Genomic DNA, 14,228 nt, shown 5'->3' with positions numbered 1-14,228 from the left:
AAAAAAATATTCAACTTTTAATAACATTCTCACAATAATTTATATTAATTTAGCAACACAATTTATTACATATTAAATAAAAATGTTTACATTATTGGTTATAAGTTAAGTGAATAATTTAAAATGAATTATTTAATGCACATTTCATTTAATGAGCTACTGTGCTGTCGCATTTATTAGTTCTAGGTCATTAATAAATATTTGAAATGAATGTGCATTTATATTATATATTCCATACTTTATTTTTTTTTATAGAATAATCAACTTTAATCATTTTCTCTATACTTTCCCATAAGTAGATTTTCGGGATGGTGATGGAGGTCTCCTCCTGCATGTGAAAAGTTAGTATTAGTAACTTTACCGTCCTAAATCCTGTTTCAGGAAGCTCAACCCCCTGAGTAGAGGGGACGGAGACCTAAAAGACTACATCTACATGTAAATCTACTCTTAAAATGGTGAATAGCAAAAAGGGTAGCATTACACCTGGGTACACACGTCATAATTCACAGGAGTAAAAATACACATTGTATATTTCTCTTGGTGAATTGGGCTCCTTGTGCTTCTGAGCCACTCACAGGTTCCCCTAAGGCTCAGGAATTTCTCTCCCTCGTGTTACTTACTATCTTGAGATCCCTTCTTATAGAACCACGTCCACTCTCTGCCAGTGTCTTCCTTTTCCTGAGTAGCACTAGTGCTGTGTCTTAGATTGGTTTACCATATAAGTATGGCTGTAAACCGGGATCAGCAGGAATGTGAATGTGTAAGTCTATATTCAAAGCTGTGTAGAGAGCTGTGTCATCCTCTCGCCGAGCTAGAGTCTGCCAGTAGCATTTTAAAATACTAGTGTTATTAGCTAAGTAACTTTAATTTACTGAGCCACAAGAGAGAGACATCTACCAGTCACTTAAGCCTTGTCTGGTAACTGCTGTAGACGTGGGTGTTTTCCTGACACATACAGTCTACTGAAGCAATGAATGCTTTGCCACTGTGCATGCAGCAGTGCACAGACAGCCCTCTCCATGACTGAACTGCAGCATTCCACAAACCTGGAGCTGGCACTGCTTGTTGGCATTGATACAGCTTATCAGAAGGAAAGCAGCTGATCTCTCAAGCATGATCAAGCCCTGTGGAGATTATATTTGTTTTATGTATATAATCCCCAGTCACATAATTTGTAGCACCTGTATAAGCTCATACTCTTCCAACCGTGCACAAAAATAGTAGCCTCTGGCCTCTAAGAAGTGCTTCAGGCTTATCGGAGGTATCAGGCACTTTACAAACTATACAAATTTATAACTAATTCTGATTCGGGTGCAAACAGAAGTTTCAGCCTGACTCTTACAAGTTGTGTAGGGAGACAGCAATGCAAGAGCGCGTCCCCATGCACTTTTCGTCAGAAGAAAGCTGTGGAATCTGTGTCAGGAAAACATCCCAGAATGTCTGGATTTCAGCAATTTTGTGGGACCCAGCTTTCAAATTGATGGTCTACTGGACACCTCAGCACTTCACCTCAGATCTTAAACAGCTGTTTGTTCTTAAACTGGTCCCAACTTGCTAAAGAGGTAGTACATAGTGGGAGGGGGGTCATTCACTTGACTGTTTAGTGCTTGCACGTAAACTAACTATCCACCCATATGACGCCGGGATTGTTTAAAGCTAGATATGGTCATAGAATATCTACACCTTCAATCCAAAATGGCATTGGGGAGACAACCACAATACCATTTTGAGACCCGTTGCTGCTTGTAAAAGCGAGATTCTTGAAGACTTAGATCCAGTGAAAAATGTCCCTATCGAGTTCCCAAACCCCAAAATCCTTGATGCTTCGGGAAATTAATTCTGTACCTTGGACCATGTCACTCTGATTAACCACATGGCGGAGATCAGGTTTCAAGCTAGGTTTTTGTCTAGTTTAAATCTTGTTGTCTAGTCGGGCTCCACTTTTTTCAATGCCTTCTTGCACCTCTGACAAGGCTGCCATTCGATGTGGTGTCCTGAAGCACACTTTCCCCCTTCGTGTTTAATGTCTATGTTCGTCACCTCTCCCAGTTCATTAGATCCTTTGAGCTTAAGACTTTATCCTACGTGGATGCCTAACAGATCAATATCTGACTAGACCATCTAGTGGAATCTGCATCTGTACTGACCTCTATGCATCCGTGCTTGAATCACAAATTTACAAAACGTTATGCTGGTAGAATGGAACTACTGCTTAGCAGAAACCGCACTTAATCAAAAAGCCATGGTGCCAGGAGTCAAATGGTTCCTCTCTAAAAGTACATAGCAACGCTGTCATTTGGATGTGCTTAAGGAAGATATACCCTTTTCTGCTGACTGACTACTATCCCACTGTAGTGTCTGCCCTGACTTCATCTTGGCTGGAGTACTGTTATCAGTATGTATTTAGGTATTGCCTGCTATCTGCTTAACAAACTGTAGTGGATCCAGAACCGAGCCAAGCAGACTACCTACGAGATGGGTAAATATTATCACATCTCAGAGGCTTGGCGAGCCCTTCGCTGATTAGAAGTCAAATGTAAGGGTCTGACCGTTGTTAACGTTTTCTAGTCTTGAAGATTCTGTATTAAAGATCTCTGTTTTGCCTCCCACCCCTGGGCATTCCCTAGGATTGCCACATCCCTTTGTTGCATGTGCCTTTCCTGAAGAAAGTGCGCTTTGGTGGCCTCTCCTTCCACCTGAACTCTTGGTGCCTTCATTTGAGGATCAGACTTTTGGATAGTTATCTAGCGTTCGGACCAGCATTGAAAGCTTTCTTATTTTGTTTATTCTTTTGTATGCCTGTAGTCTTTCTGCTGTTTCTTTTTTTCTTTGCTGGCACCAATAAATGTAGTGATGTTAATGCGCTTTATATAACAAAATCGAGGAAAATCTGTGGAATTGGTGCACAAACACTGATTCCATTGATTATTAACCATGCAAAACTCAAAATAAGTAATTCATCATCTTAGAGTTACCGAACACTGGAGCATCATTAATTACAGGTGTGGAATTACCAGTGCCGAGCAGATCTTTTATCCCATAGCTTTTTTCATAATTCTATTTATTTAGCCTGCATGCTCTCAAGACATAGTGGGTGAGGAGTTATTTAAGTGTTGAAATCTCTTCATCCCTCCAGTTAATTTATCTCTGTAGTATTTTGATCTTCAGTCTTAGAAGTCGTTGCTTCTTTCCAACAGTTCCTGTTGTACTTGTCTATAGCGCCGTCAGAACTTGCTCACCGCTCACATTTATTCAATGCTATCCTTTAAAGATTGTCAAGTGTGTGTCAGAAGAGACATTTCAAACCACAAGGACGTTCATTTCTTCCAGTGCTTACATCAATACATTTTAATTCCTACAGAGGCTTCATTCACTGCATCACTTTGGATCTTGGTTTCACCTGGTGTCGCTGTCCTGTAGGATGTGTTCTTGCTGGAACGCTGCAAGCCCCCTGAACAGTGAAGAACCGTTTAGGTGTTTGCTGCTGGAAGATTCAAACATAGGACGTTTCTGTTAGTATTGGTTTAGAAATAATCCTTGCAATGCTTCAGGTAATGTCTCTCGGGCATGTCTGTCGTTGGTGCTTCTTTAGTTTGTATAGCTGAATAGAGAGTAACTTTATACAAGGAGGAAAGTGCTCCCAGCAAGGAATGGTGACCCGTGTTCAGCGCTTGCTCTCTCTTCCTATTTGCTTAGCTCCTATGTTCTTGAGACAAGCGGTTCACATATGGCAAATAGATGTTTAGATGTTCTCACTGACTCAGTTTGTAAATATGGCGGGGCCTTGGAAATCATTTGGAAGCCTTCCTACTGAAGAAGGAAATTTAATGCTGTATGTCTCTATTAGTGTAGTTGACCTCCTGATGAAGGGTTTATTGTGGCTAGAGCAATTCCATCATTCCTAGTCCTGAGGTTCATCTGTTTACCCTCACCCATGTACCACCCTTCAGTCCTCATTGGACATACCGTGGTCCTGCACCCTCAAAATGTTATTAATGGGTCTCACAATAACCTATAATGAATGTTCAGTGGGATGGAGGCAAAGCAGTGCAGAGGGATGCCGCTCTTTAAATTGTGATGCCTGTCATAGAGTACTACCAGTACATTATTGTGCTTATAAGAAACCTTTAGATTAGAGATCAACCATCCTTGTCTCTCAATGATCTTTCAACTAGAACAAACATGGAGGTAGATCTGATGTTGTCAGAGAAGCAGTCACTATAGCTCACTGAATCCAGGACTAGAGGGTACAGCCAAGCTACATCCGCTTCATGAACAGCGTAACAGACTCAATTGGTCCACCTTACGCTTCAATAGAATCCACATCTCTGGAGAGGCACTCGAAGAATATCTGAGCAGGACCCTCCGTGACGGATCGGACTAATGCCTCTGCCCCCTCCCCGTGGTTCTTCATTTCACCTGGCACAACTGAAAGCTGTGAAGTATCCCAAAGGAGAGATATAGTGCTCTGCGAAAGCAATAAGCAGATAAATACATGCATTCTTTTTAAAAGTAGGTTACTTCCTGCTTGAATCTCAGAATTCTTAGAATAGTTGGCAATGTCCCCTAACCCCAACCCTCCCAACCCTCCTTACATCCATTTTCTTCTGAGCCAGTCTAACCTTTCAATTCTGACTCCCTTAGAGGAGAGAGAAGAGAGCTAGAGTGTCATCTGTAATCCAGACCTTGTTTGGAAACAGGAAGTCCTCAATAGAAGCAGAGTTCATAATAAAGACAATGCCTAACTCCCTCCCTCCAGCCCTGTGCTGAACCGCCTTCTGATTTAGCTCTGCCTTTCAATGGCAATCCCCCGCGCACCGTGTGGCTTTGTCTGTGTTGGAATTCCTTTCCTTGGAGTGCATCTATTCTGAGTGCCCTATTGTCAATGGAAAAGCTTCCTGTGCAGCAGTCGCCTTTGCAGCTCAGAGATGCTTTTATCTTGCTTCCACAAAGCTAGTCTGCAAAGGCAGAATGGCTGTCCTTGGTCTTTACAAACGACTAAATATCTTTTCTTAAGCAAGGCGATTAAGCAGATAGTAAACAATGAAGGCATCTTCCATTGTACAGCATTGCACTGCTAAATATATCTGCCTTGTCGTGTATGTGGTAAGAACTCAATTGTACACAACTGAAGAACTGTCTCTTGGAAAACTAATAGCATGGACTACTAGGCAAGTGCTTGATCAAGGACTTTTGTAACTTAAACTGCGTATATAGCGACGGACACTTTTTAAACTATTTATTTATGAATCATTGTTTCAGACTTCCTTTTCTGTTCTCATGTCATCAACCCAGTGGGTTTCATGAAACCAGACCCTTGTGAATTTCATCGCTGCATTAAGAGGAGTTGTTTATCTGCCTCTTGTCAAGCAAGACAAATTCTGCTCCATTGGCAGAACACCTCACTCACAAGATGCTCAAAATAGCCATTGGACATGTCTTAGCACAATTGTTTTAGGTGTTCCGTGGCTGGTGATTCCGCCTGCTAAACAACATACCCCTATTGAGGATCTGAGGTCTTGAGAGTGGTCATGGCTGTCTGAGCTTTGGTGTGTATTTGTTGGCTTGTAGGCAGAGTTAGACAATCGTGCTACTCTTTTCAATTCTGTCAGGGCTATTCATTACGAGTGAATTACCTCCCAAAACCCGACAATCGTGGATTATTCAAAGATTCTGGCCATGATTGTCTCATAGCATTCTGCAGCTTCATCCCTCTCAGGCATGGTCGCCGATGAAACTGCTTTTGATACTGAACCCCTCTGTCCAGGGCACCTTTCTTCCTTTGGAACGGTACCTATATTTGGCACAGGGGTCTCAATTACCTTCCAGGACACATGGCGTCCTACTTGGCATATTAAGACCTGCTGGAACCATTCACCATGTTGATTAAGGTACTCACTGCTAATGTAACCCCACATTTCACTCTTGCGCCGTCCGTCTTATGCCGCTTACCTTTGAAATCTCACTTTTTCTCTGGTTATCTCATTCGGTTAAATATCTCTGGTTCATGGGATTGAGGAAGATTGACTAAACAAGAATTGATCCCTGCATGCAGTAATGCATGATGTGGCAGTGGTGTAATGCAAGGTCTCTTATGGCATTACACAAACACTAGGATATTGTGTTTCCTAAGCCATCCTAGGAACACGTAACAAATTCACAGCAACCACAGCCTGCCCTCTGAAAGGGATCCAGCCTAACCCTCAGGGCCCACAGTTACAACTAAACGCACATGCATGCAGAGCACCCTCTAAGTAGTCAGATGTGCCAAGGTGTTGTTCTTCCGTCCTTCTCTCCTTCCTCTCCTCAAATGGGGCACTTCATCCAGCACTTAGGGCCTTATTATGACTTTTGTGGTTTTGGAGCGGGGCTGCCATGCCCGGCTCCGAGACTGCGAAAGCCATAAAAAATACCCGGCAGACTACTGGCATTTCTTTGGTGGTCCCACAGCGGTTCCTTTCACCACAATGGGAGTGTCAAAAGCAGTTCCTGCAGGGTATGGACCGTCACGTCCATGCTCTGCTGGAACTGGGGTTGCATGCAGACAGGCACCTTTGTTTCCTCACCGCCACACTTTTCATGGCGGTTGAACTGCTATGAAAAGTATGGTGGTGACGAAACTTGTAATATGCTGGGCAGGGCCCCAGTGGCCCGCCAAGCATATTGCGGCCTCAAGACTGCAGCAACACCGCTGGGGATTTCTGATCCCTGGCTGTTGCGGCGGTACCAATGCGCTCCAACTGCCCTATTTGTAATAGGGCTGTTGGACAGCCGGTGCGGCAGTGCGAGCACCGTCACCATGGCAGTGTAGTCATAATAAGGCCTTAGTCCGAATGTGGCTGATGCATAGCTGCCTTACTCTCCCGAGGTCTTTTTAACTTTGAAGTTGCAACAGCTTGCATAAAGTTAAAAAGCACCCACTGGACCCATGAACTTGTAAACAGTAAATATTGAACTCCCCACTTCAACAAGGCTCATCACCCATATTCCAACGCCAGACCACTAATGTTACCGAACTACCTACATGATGATCATTCAATTCTTCACCCACTCCACTCAGTAGCAGTATTTACATTTAAAAATTAGAGGTTCCATATAATCACATGTACAACACTTAGATGCTCCTTGGGAACTCATTCATATAATACAAAATCACTCTCAGATTTACTTTAACTACACAATGCCTTTCAGGTCCTCAAAGTGGCCCTAAGTCACACAGAAGACACAGCTTATCACCTAAAAATACAATCACAATCGTTTAGATGAACTTCTTTTAAGCATGCATCTGAAGGTTTAGCGAGCATCCACGCAGTTTAACTTGATGGAGGGAGCATTCCACAGCTGAGGTGCTGACATTGAGAAGGTCCTGCCAACCAGCACAACTCTTTTCACATTGGCTGGTGGTGAGCAGAGCGAGAGCAGGACAGGGCACTTCTACTTCATTATATTGCCTCTGCCCGTTGGGCATGAAAGAGCGTCTGGCATTGCTAAAAGCCTGATGAACTTTCCACGGTGATGTGGACTCTGTCCAGTCGTTGATAATTGGTGTCGAGTGCAGGACTCAATTGGTCTGAAACTCATTGCTGAGGCGACCTAGTCTAAAGAGAGCTTGAACCTCCACATTATGCGGCTGTTGAAGGTTTCGTAAAAGGAATTGTGGAATGCTTGGGGAGGTCCTATTCAGTCAAGTGTATTTCACTGGAGACAACCCCAGAAGCATTAGTAACTGAATTGTTTGAGGAGGTCTCCGGAATTCAGATGCCCAGGGCCTGCTTTGTATTTATTTAAGCCTCTTTAACTAATGTGCAGGTGCTCAGGAAAAAAATTCTCACTACACAAAAACCCTAAGTTAGAAAATAAAAGGGAATTGCTTCCAAGTGTAGTGTGCCAAATGACTACAGGAGGTAATATGTGTTTTTTAGTCCAAAGTAAGCATCGTTTTCCTTAATGTTGGTGTTCTGGATTCTATATATGATGCACTCATTGTCAGCCAAATTAAATACTTTACGAATTATGATATTATTCAGGTTTGACTTCCGAATGTTACATTTGAAAAATGATTACAATGAATGATTCAATGTAAATTAAAAAAAAAAATTCTTCTTTACATTAATCTTTCAGCATTCACGGATGATGAGTTGGGATTCAGACAACCTTCACACTCCGCAGCAGGTGCAGAATATAAGCCATGTCAGAGACCTGGAATTAATAGAGTCAAGGGATGCCATCCACAAACATGGTTTCTGGGAAGCGGAGACAAAGAGGCATAGACCGATTCAAGCTGCCAGTCATGGAACCTCAAACTACTGTGTTGATGAATCGCAGCAAAAAGCCTCCCAGGTCAAAGCGCCAATGACCTTTACCTTACCAGATACCGTCCAGGCTCAAATGTCCACAGATGGAAGCTTTGTTAAAGCCATCAATAGTGACAGTCTAAATCCCCAATTTAAGGTTGTGGACCTTTCTTTGAAAACTACCACTACCTCTGCTGATGTTCCTGTGGACTCAAGATTGCTGTCCGATGAAGCCACAAAGCCAATTACCTCCATTACATTTTCATCTCGAAAGCGGACTCCATCGCCTTCCCTCTCCCCTATTAATAACTCTAGCTTTCCCGAAGTCTCAACCAAGATCGTCCCACTGGAGGTGCGGCCCATTAACAGCAAAGAAAAGATGATTGACACCCAGCATTCGGGTGCACCTAAAGAGAGGCACTCTGCCAGCCAAAACCGTAATCCTGCAAATAATGTACAAAAACAAACAGCGGACGAAGACTGGATGCGACAGGACTCCACGGTGATTGGTAAAAATCAACTCCATCAAAGTGGAGACATTTCCTTGGCCCAGTGGAATAGGCTGTCTCCACTTGAGCAAAGTCACAGCTCTGATTCTCAAAGGGGTGGTTTTGGAAAGGGTCTGCCCCTAGGAGAAGAATCACATGATCTAATTAGTGCTCAGACTTTAGCTAGTTGTGGTGCTGCCTCTCACAATCCTGGGATGCCACAGAAAACAACTTTTGTGGACTATCCAAATCGCCCAAAGCCCGGAGACAGCAGCCCTAGCAACCTAGACGCGAATACAGGAAGTGCAGTAGACATTATTCTTCCCACCTTGAGCCTTCTCCCCAAAGATCAGAATGTGTTGGTAAATGAAGAGAAAGTAGAAGTCTTGTCTGTAAACCAGCCTTTTGACCAGTTGAGCAACAGAAAGGAGTACAACAGAAGGGAGCGCAGTCCTTCACCATCCCATGCATCACACACCGAGGCGGCAACAGTTTCTTCTCCAAGCAGAAAAGCTCTTTCTTGTGTACGTGTTACAATTGCTCCAAAACCTTTACACTCCCAGCTGAACGATGTTTCCTCTGTCATGAATTCAAACACATCTTCTATAGCTCAGGACAGATCTGAAGCAAAACCCACTGGCAGGTTAGGTGTCGATGAGCAAGAGAACAAAGGTACAAAAGTAGTAAGCAGCCAGTCGGCTGAAAAGAAAGTAAGCTACTTAGATGAACCAAAGACAGGCTCATCTCAGAATTCATACTTTCTACATTCTTCTATTCCTGATGGCGACACAATATCACAAAATGGCAACCAAGCAGTACTAAAGCCAAAACTGATGCACGATAATGCTGTGGATTCCAGTACCCTGAGCAAGCAATATACTCACCAGCCTTCCGCAACCAAGAAGTCTTTGTCTGACGCCATGACTCAAATAACAACAGAAAGTCCTGAAAAGACCACATTTTCAGCAGAGATTTACATCCAGGATGAAGACAGTAAACGACCTTCTGATTGGTCTGCAGATAAGAAAGCCATTGGAAGTACAACCCTTGCATCCTCTTGGAACAAGACATCGCACTCCTCTCGGTCGGCAGGTGAGCATCTTGCATTTTATTGCCGTTATCTTTATTTTCATCTCTGAGTAATGTCGATATTTAATTTGATGAGTGGCTTTGTAGAGCACTGGTAGTTTTCCTTCAGTGACTCTTAATTCCATATGGGATGCTGTTTTCGTAAGTTCTCAATGCATTTGGTTCCCTTGGTGGGAAGTGTATGCCCTCGTGTGGATCCCATGCTCGCTGTTCCACCAGATTTAGGCTAGCCTGAATGATATGGGGTGATACCCCAAAACCCGTCCCGGGATGCTAGTTTCCGCTCCAGGGAGGACCTGACCTGGCAGTTGAGGCTGGACTGTTCCCAGGGGGAGCAGGGTCAAGATTTATGTGCATCTAGCAGGGTCTGAACTGGAATGGCATTGGGAGCAAAAAAACGAAGGATTTACCTCCCATATGTGAGTGGGGGTGAATGCTTGATTTGTTCAGTATTTCGTCCATCATCTGTTCTTTTTGCGTTATTCTCAGAGGCAGCGGTGAATACTTTCTAGTCCTGATATTGATCAGTATCTAAAATACAGAACAGACTGTGAAGGTGCGGTGTGGCTAGTAATGAGATGCTGATATTCAATGTCAGAGGACATTGGAGTCCAGTTTGAGTGTGTGCGGGTCTCTATAGAGCCTTTCTCAATCTCTGCAGGTAGCATTCAGCCAGTTGTGGGAAAGATCTGTAAACAACAGATAGGTGATTTAGGCATAACGTTGTCTTTGTTGTATTTTATTTTGCATTTCCCTGGGCTTGTTGGTAGTCTGTTTAAAAGACAATAAATAGGTACACTGAGTGTGATATAACTGGTCTGAGAATGATATTGTGGGCCCAGTGATGCTAGGTTATCTACCCTTAGCAGAGCTACGAGAAGGAGGTTCTTGGAATATCCTATTAGACCTGGACAAGACCTCTTCTACCTCCATAGTTTTTAGTCCCTATCTCTTTGCTTTTCTACACCAGATATCAAATCCAGATGCTTAGCCATTTTTATTCAAAAAAGGTTTCCTACCAGAGTTATGTTTTTTTCTAACCTTTGTAACTGGAGCATTGCAAATGGAGTTGCCCTTCAGCCTGGTTGGACACTTTAAACAGAGGCAGAGACTGGTCCAGAAAACAGCCCTAAGAGATTTGATTACAATCAACCCAGTGGCAGCTGGGGACACTTGCAGACACCACAGTATACAGTATGTCAAGATTAGTAGTATTTGAATGTTCACAAGTGTCCGGTGCTCTAGGAGGAGGAAAAGCCTCCTGGTTTTCCCCTGCTGGAAGAGTCCAAACATGAAAAATGCCAACGTATTCTTCCCCAGCACGTTCGTCTGTTTCGTCTGTGCTGACAGTGTTGCAGCAGGCTTGTTCAGGGCTACAATTCAGTTTATGAAATAATATCGTGAGATGGAGTAGAGCGAATCACTAGGATTTGAATGTGGGTTGACATAAGTCGTTTTTGTGATGATTTTAACACACATTTGTACACGTGACTGCAATTACTCATGCTAACCTTTCGAGCACAAAGTATCTTTTGTTCTAAGACCCAGGTGATGGTATCTTTGTACCAAGGTCTCCTCCCTAAAGCAGTGTAATATTCACTATTTTAGCCCTGAAGAAGTCTGCTGCAACACTGTTAGTACAGACGCGACACGTGCTGACAAGGGCGAAGAGATTTGATGTTTGGTGAAGACTGGCAGATAGCAGTCAGAGACACTGTATCATAATCTTCAAAAACATATTGTTACATCCTTAAGCTATTTATATGCTTCTGTTCTTGAATAAATTGCTGAAGGTAAATTTCACAATATGTGAAACTAAATGACCTGGCCAAGGCCACAAGTTTGTTTACAAACTTTTATCAAGCTGTAATAGCGGGCTTCGCTCGCATCGCCTTTCTCGTGGGTTTTGGCTCGTGGGGTTAGGCTCGTGAGTTCGACTCGCGTCTTATCACGAGCCAAAGCCCGAGACTAACTTTGTTTCTTTTCAAAAGTCGTATACACGAGCTGAGGCCCGTGCTTACTGTACTAACATGTTGTGTTTCAAAAGCCCTTCCTCGTGCTTGGTCGGCTGTGTCTTCCCGTTAGCCATTGTAACCGCAGGCTTAACGGAGACAGGACGTCCATCACGGGTGGAGTCATGTACTAAGGATTAAACTTCTCTTACCTGGAATATTCCGCCTCTTCCTAATTTATTACATATTTTGGCGACAAGACGGAGACTCCACCCCACCCACGCTGATATTTTTCCGTGATTCAAACCTCGTCAATCACAAGCATTTTCATTGGACGGTCGAATCTCTGGCTTTCCCAATCATTAGAGCTGCCTCTACAATTTCTCAAACCGGCAACTCTTATTGGACGGTGACAATCCTCTTCGAAACGATCGACCTCATTGGATACCCCTTTTTCACAACTTTATTGAGGTATCGTACGAAGACTGGTTTCAAGACGCAACCACAAGGTACTGTGTTGATTTAAAATATTTCTTTATTGTGCGCTCCTTCAACGATACGCACGTTGTAATTGAAAACTTTGCGTGTCACCTCAGCGACACGCACGCTTTCGACTTACAACGCACCTGGCAATTTAAATATCTTCTGTTAAGGATCCAAGCATCGCGTGTCATTTTCAACGATACGCACGTTGTTGTTGGATCGACATGTAATCATCGCGTATCATTTCAGCGATACGCACGCTTTCAGCAGATAATTTCAGGATATTTACAAGGTTGTGTACAGCGTATCTTTACAGCGATACGCACGCTTTTTCATGTGTTCAATTTACATATCTACAACGTTTTAAACGTTTTTGAAACATTATATCATCATTTAAATAACATCTTGTTAATGTTAAGATAATTGTGATTTTAGAACTATAAACCCCTCTCGTAATTCTACTTTCATATTTAACATGGCTAATAACCAGTGGCATCAGATCACCCAACCCCCACCGTTCTTGAGCAAACCAGGCACTCCAGACATAATTTGGTCTGAGTGGTTCGGGTTGTTCGAGAATCACTTAATTGCTATTGATGCCACTGAGTATTCTGACAAAAGAAAATTCGCTATTCTTTTTGGTTGCTTAGGACAAGCCGGTCAACGAATATTTAAGAGTATTGTCCCCATAGCACCACCTATTTCATTAGATGAAAGCGGAGACAATCTTTGGAACGTTTACATTGAAGCCATTGCAAGATTAAAAAAGCAATTTTGTGATGAACCTAACATTATGTTAGAAAGACACAACTTCTATGCCAGGAAACAAAATGAAGACGAGAAGGTAGAAGAGTACATCGCTGCACTCAGGGTTTTAGCTATCACTTGCAATTTCGAACCTTCTCCTGATAAATTCATAAGGGACCAATTCGTATTTAATTGCGCATCAAGGAAGATTAAACAGAGAATTCTGGGGTGCAAGAACCCATCTTTAAGTGAAGTCATAGACCTTGCTCTTAGCATTGAACGTTCTACTTTAACCAGCAAAGTTGTCATGGACCAACCTAAACAGGGTGTTAATGTTATAGACTGCTATGACTCTGATGAAGGAGAAACTCTCTGTTCCATTACTAATAAAGGCAGAGTTCAACCAAATAAGTTTAACCAAAAGAAAAAAACTTACTTTTGTTATAGGTGCGGCTCAAAGGATCATATTGGGAACGCACCAAATTGCCCTGCCCTCAAGAAGCGATGTTCTATTTGTAAAAAAATCGGACATTTTCAAGGGGTTTGCAGATTCGCGAAGAAACCCCCGAATGTTAATATGGTGGACTTTGATGCATGTACTGAGTCTTTTAAGAACATTATCGTAACTCTTGATGCTAATGGTGACATTGATTCTATTAAGGGTCCACTATGTGCAGCTATTATTGATAATGTACACCTTCAGGTCATGGCGGATTCAGGCTCCCCATACACTATCCTTAGAGATTCAACCTTTTATGAAAAGTGGGACAAAAGAGTTAAACTGATTGAATCTGATGTTAATCCGCTAGCATTTGGGGAGAAGAATATTAACATGCTAGGGTATTTTGTAGGATTAGTACAGTGTTTAGGGAGGGAGACTGTCACTAAAATTTATGTAGCAGAAAAAGGCAAAGACATCGTAGGCTGGAAAGACTTAGCCTTGATGGGTCTTTATTTAGTTCCAGGTGACGAGAACCCCATTAAAGTTGGGAAGTTACCTACCTTTAAATCTGATTTATCTGTTACTGTGATTGATGATCATAGCACAAAGGTTCAAGAAATTTTGTCAGAATTCAAACCAGTATTCATGGAAACGGTAGGGAGTGTCAGAGGATTTGAGCATAAAATTAGACTCATTCCTGGGGCACAACCAGTTAGTCATAAAGTTAGAGCTG

General features: G+C 42.7%; 1 protein-coding gene across 2 annotated transcripts in view; it reads left to right on the top strand.

The window, feature by feature from the left end:
- The window catches only part of ALMS1 (ALMS1 centrosome and basal body associated protein), a 222,885-nt gene that overhangs the window by 96,787 nt on the left and 111,870 nt on the right, over nucleotides 1–14,228 (top strand). For both annotated transcript variants that reach the window (XM_078674479.1, XM_078674480.1), the window contains one exon: nucleotides 8,122–9,874. In XM_078674479.1, coding sequence (XP_078530605.1) covers nucleotides 8,122–9,874 — 1,753 coding nt within the window. The remainder of the gene's footprint in view (nucleotides 1–8,121; nucleotides 9,875–14,228) is intronic.

Source organism: Lissotriton helveticus, chromosome 2_1, assembly GCF_964261635.1.
Source record: "Lissotriton helveticus chromosome 2_1, aLisHel1.1, whole genome shotgun sequence".
Lineage (NCBI taxonomy): Eukaryota > Metazoa > Chordata > Amphibia > Caudata > Salamandridae > Lissotriton > Lissotriton helveticus.
This window is presented reverse-complemented; position numbering and strand designations above follow the sequence as displayed.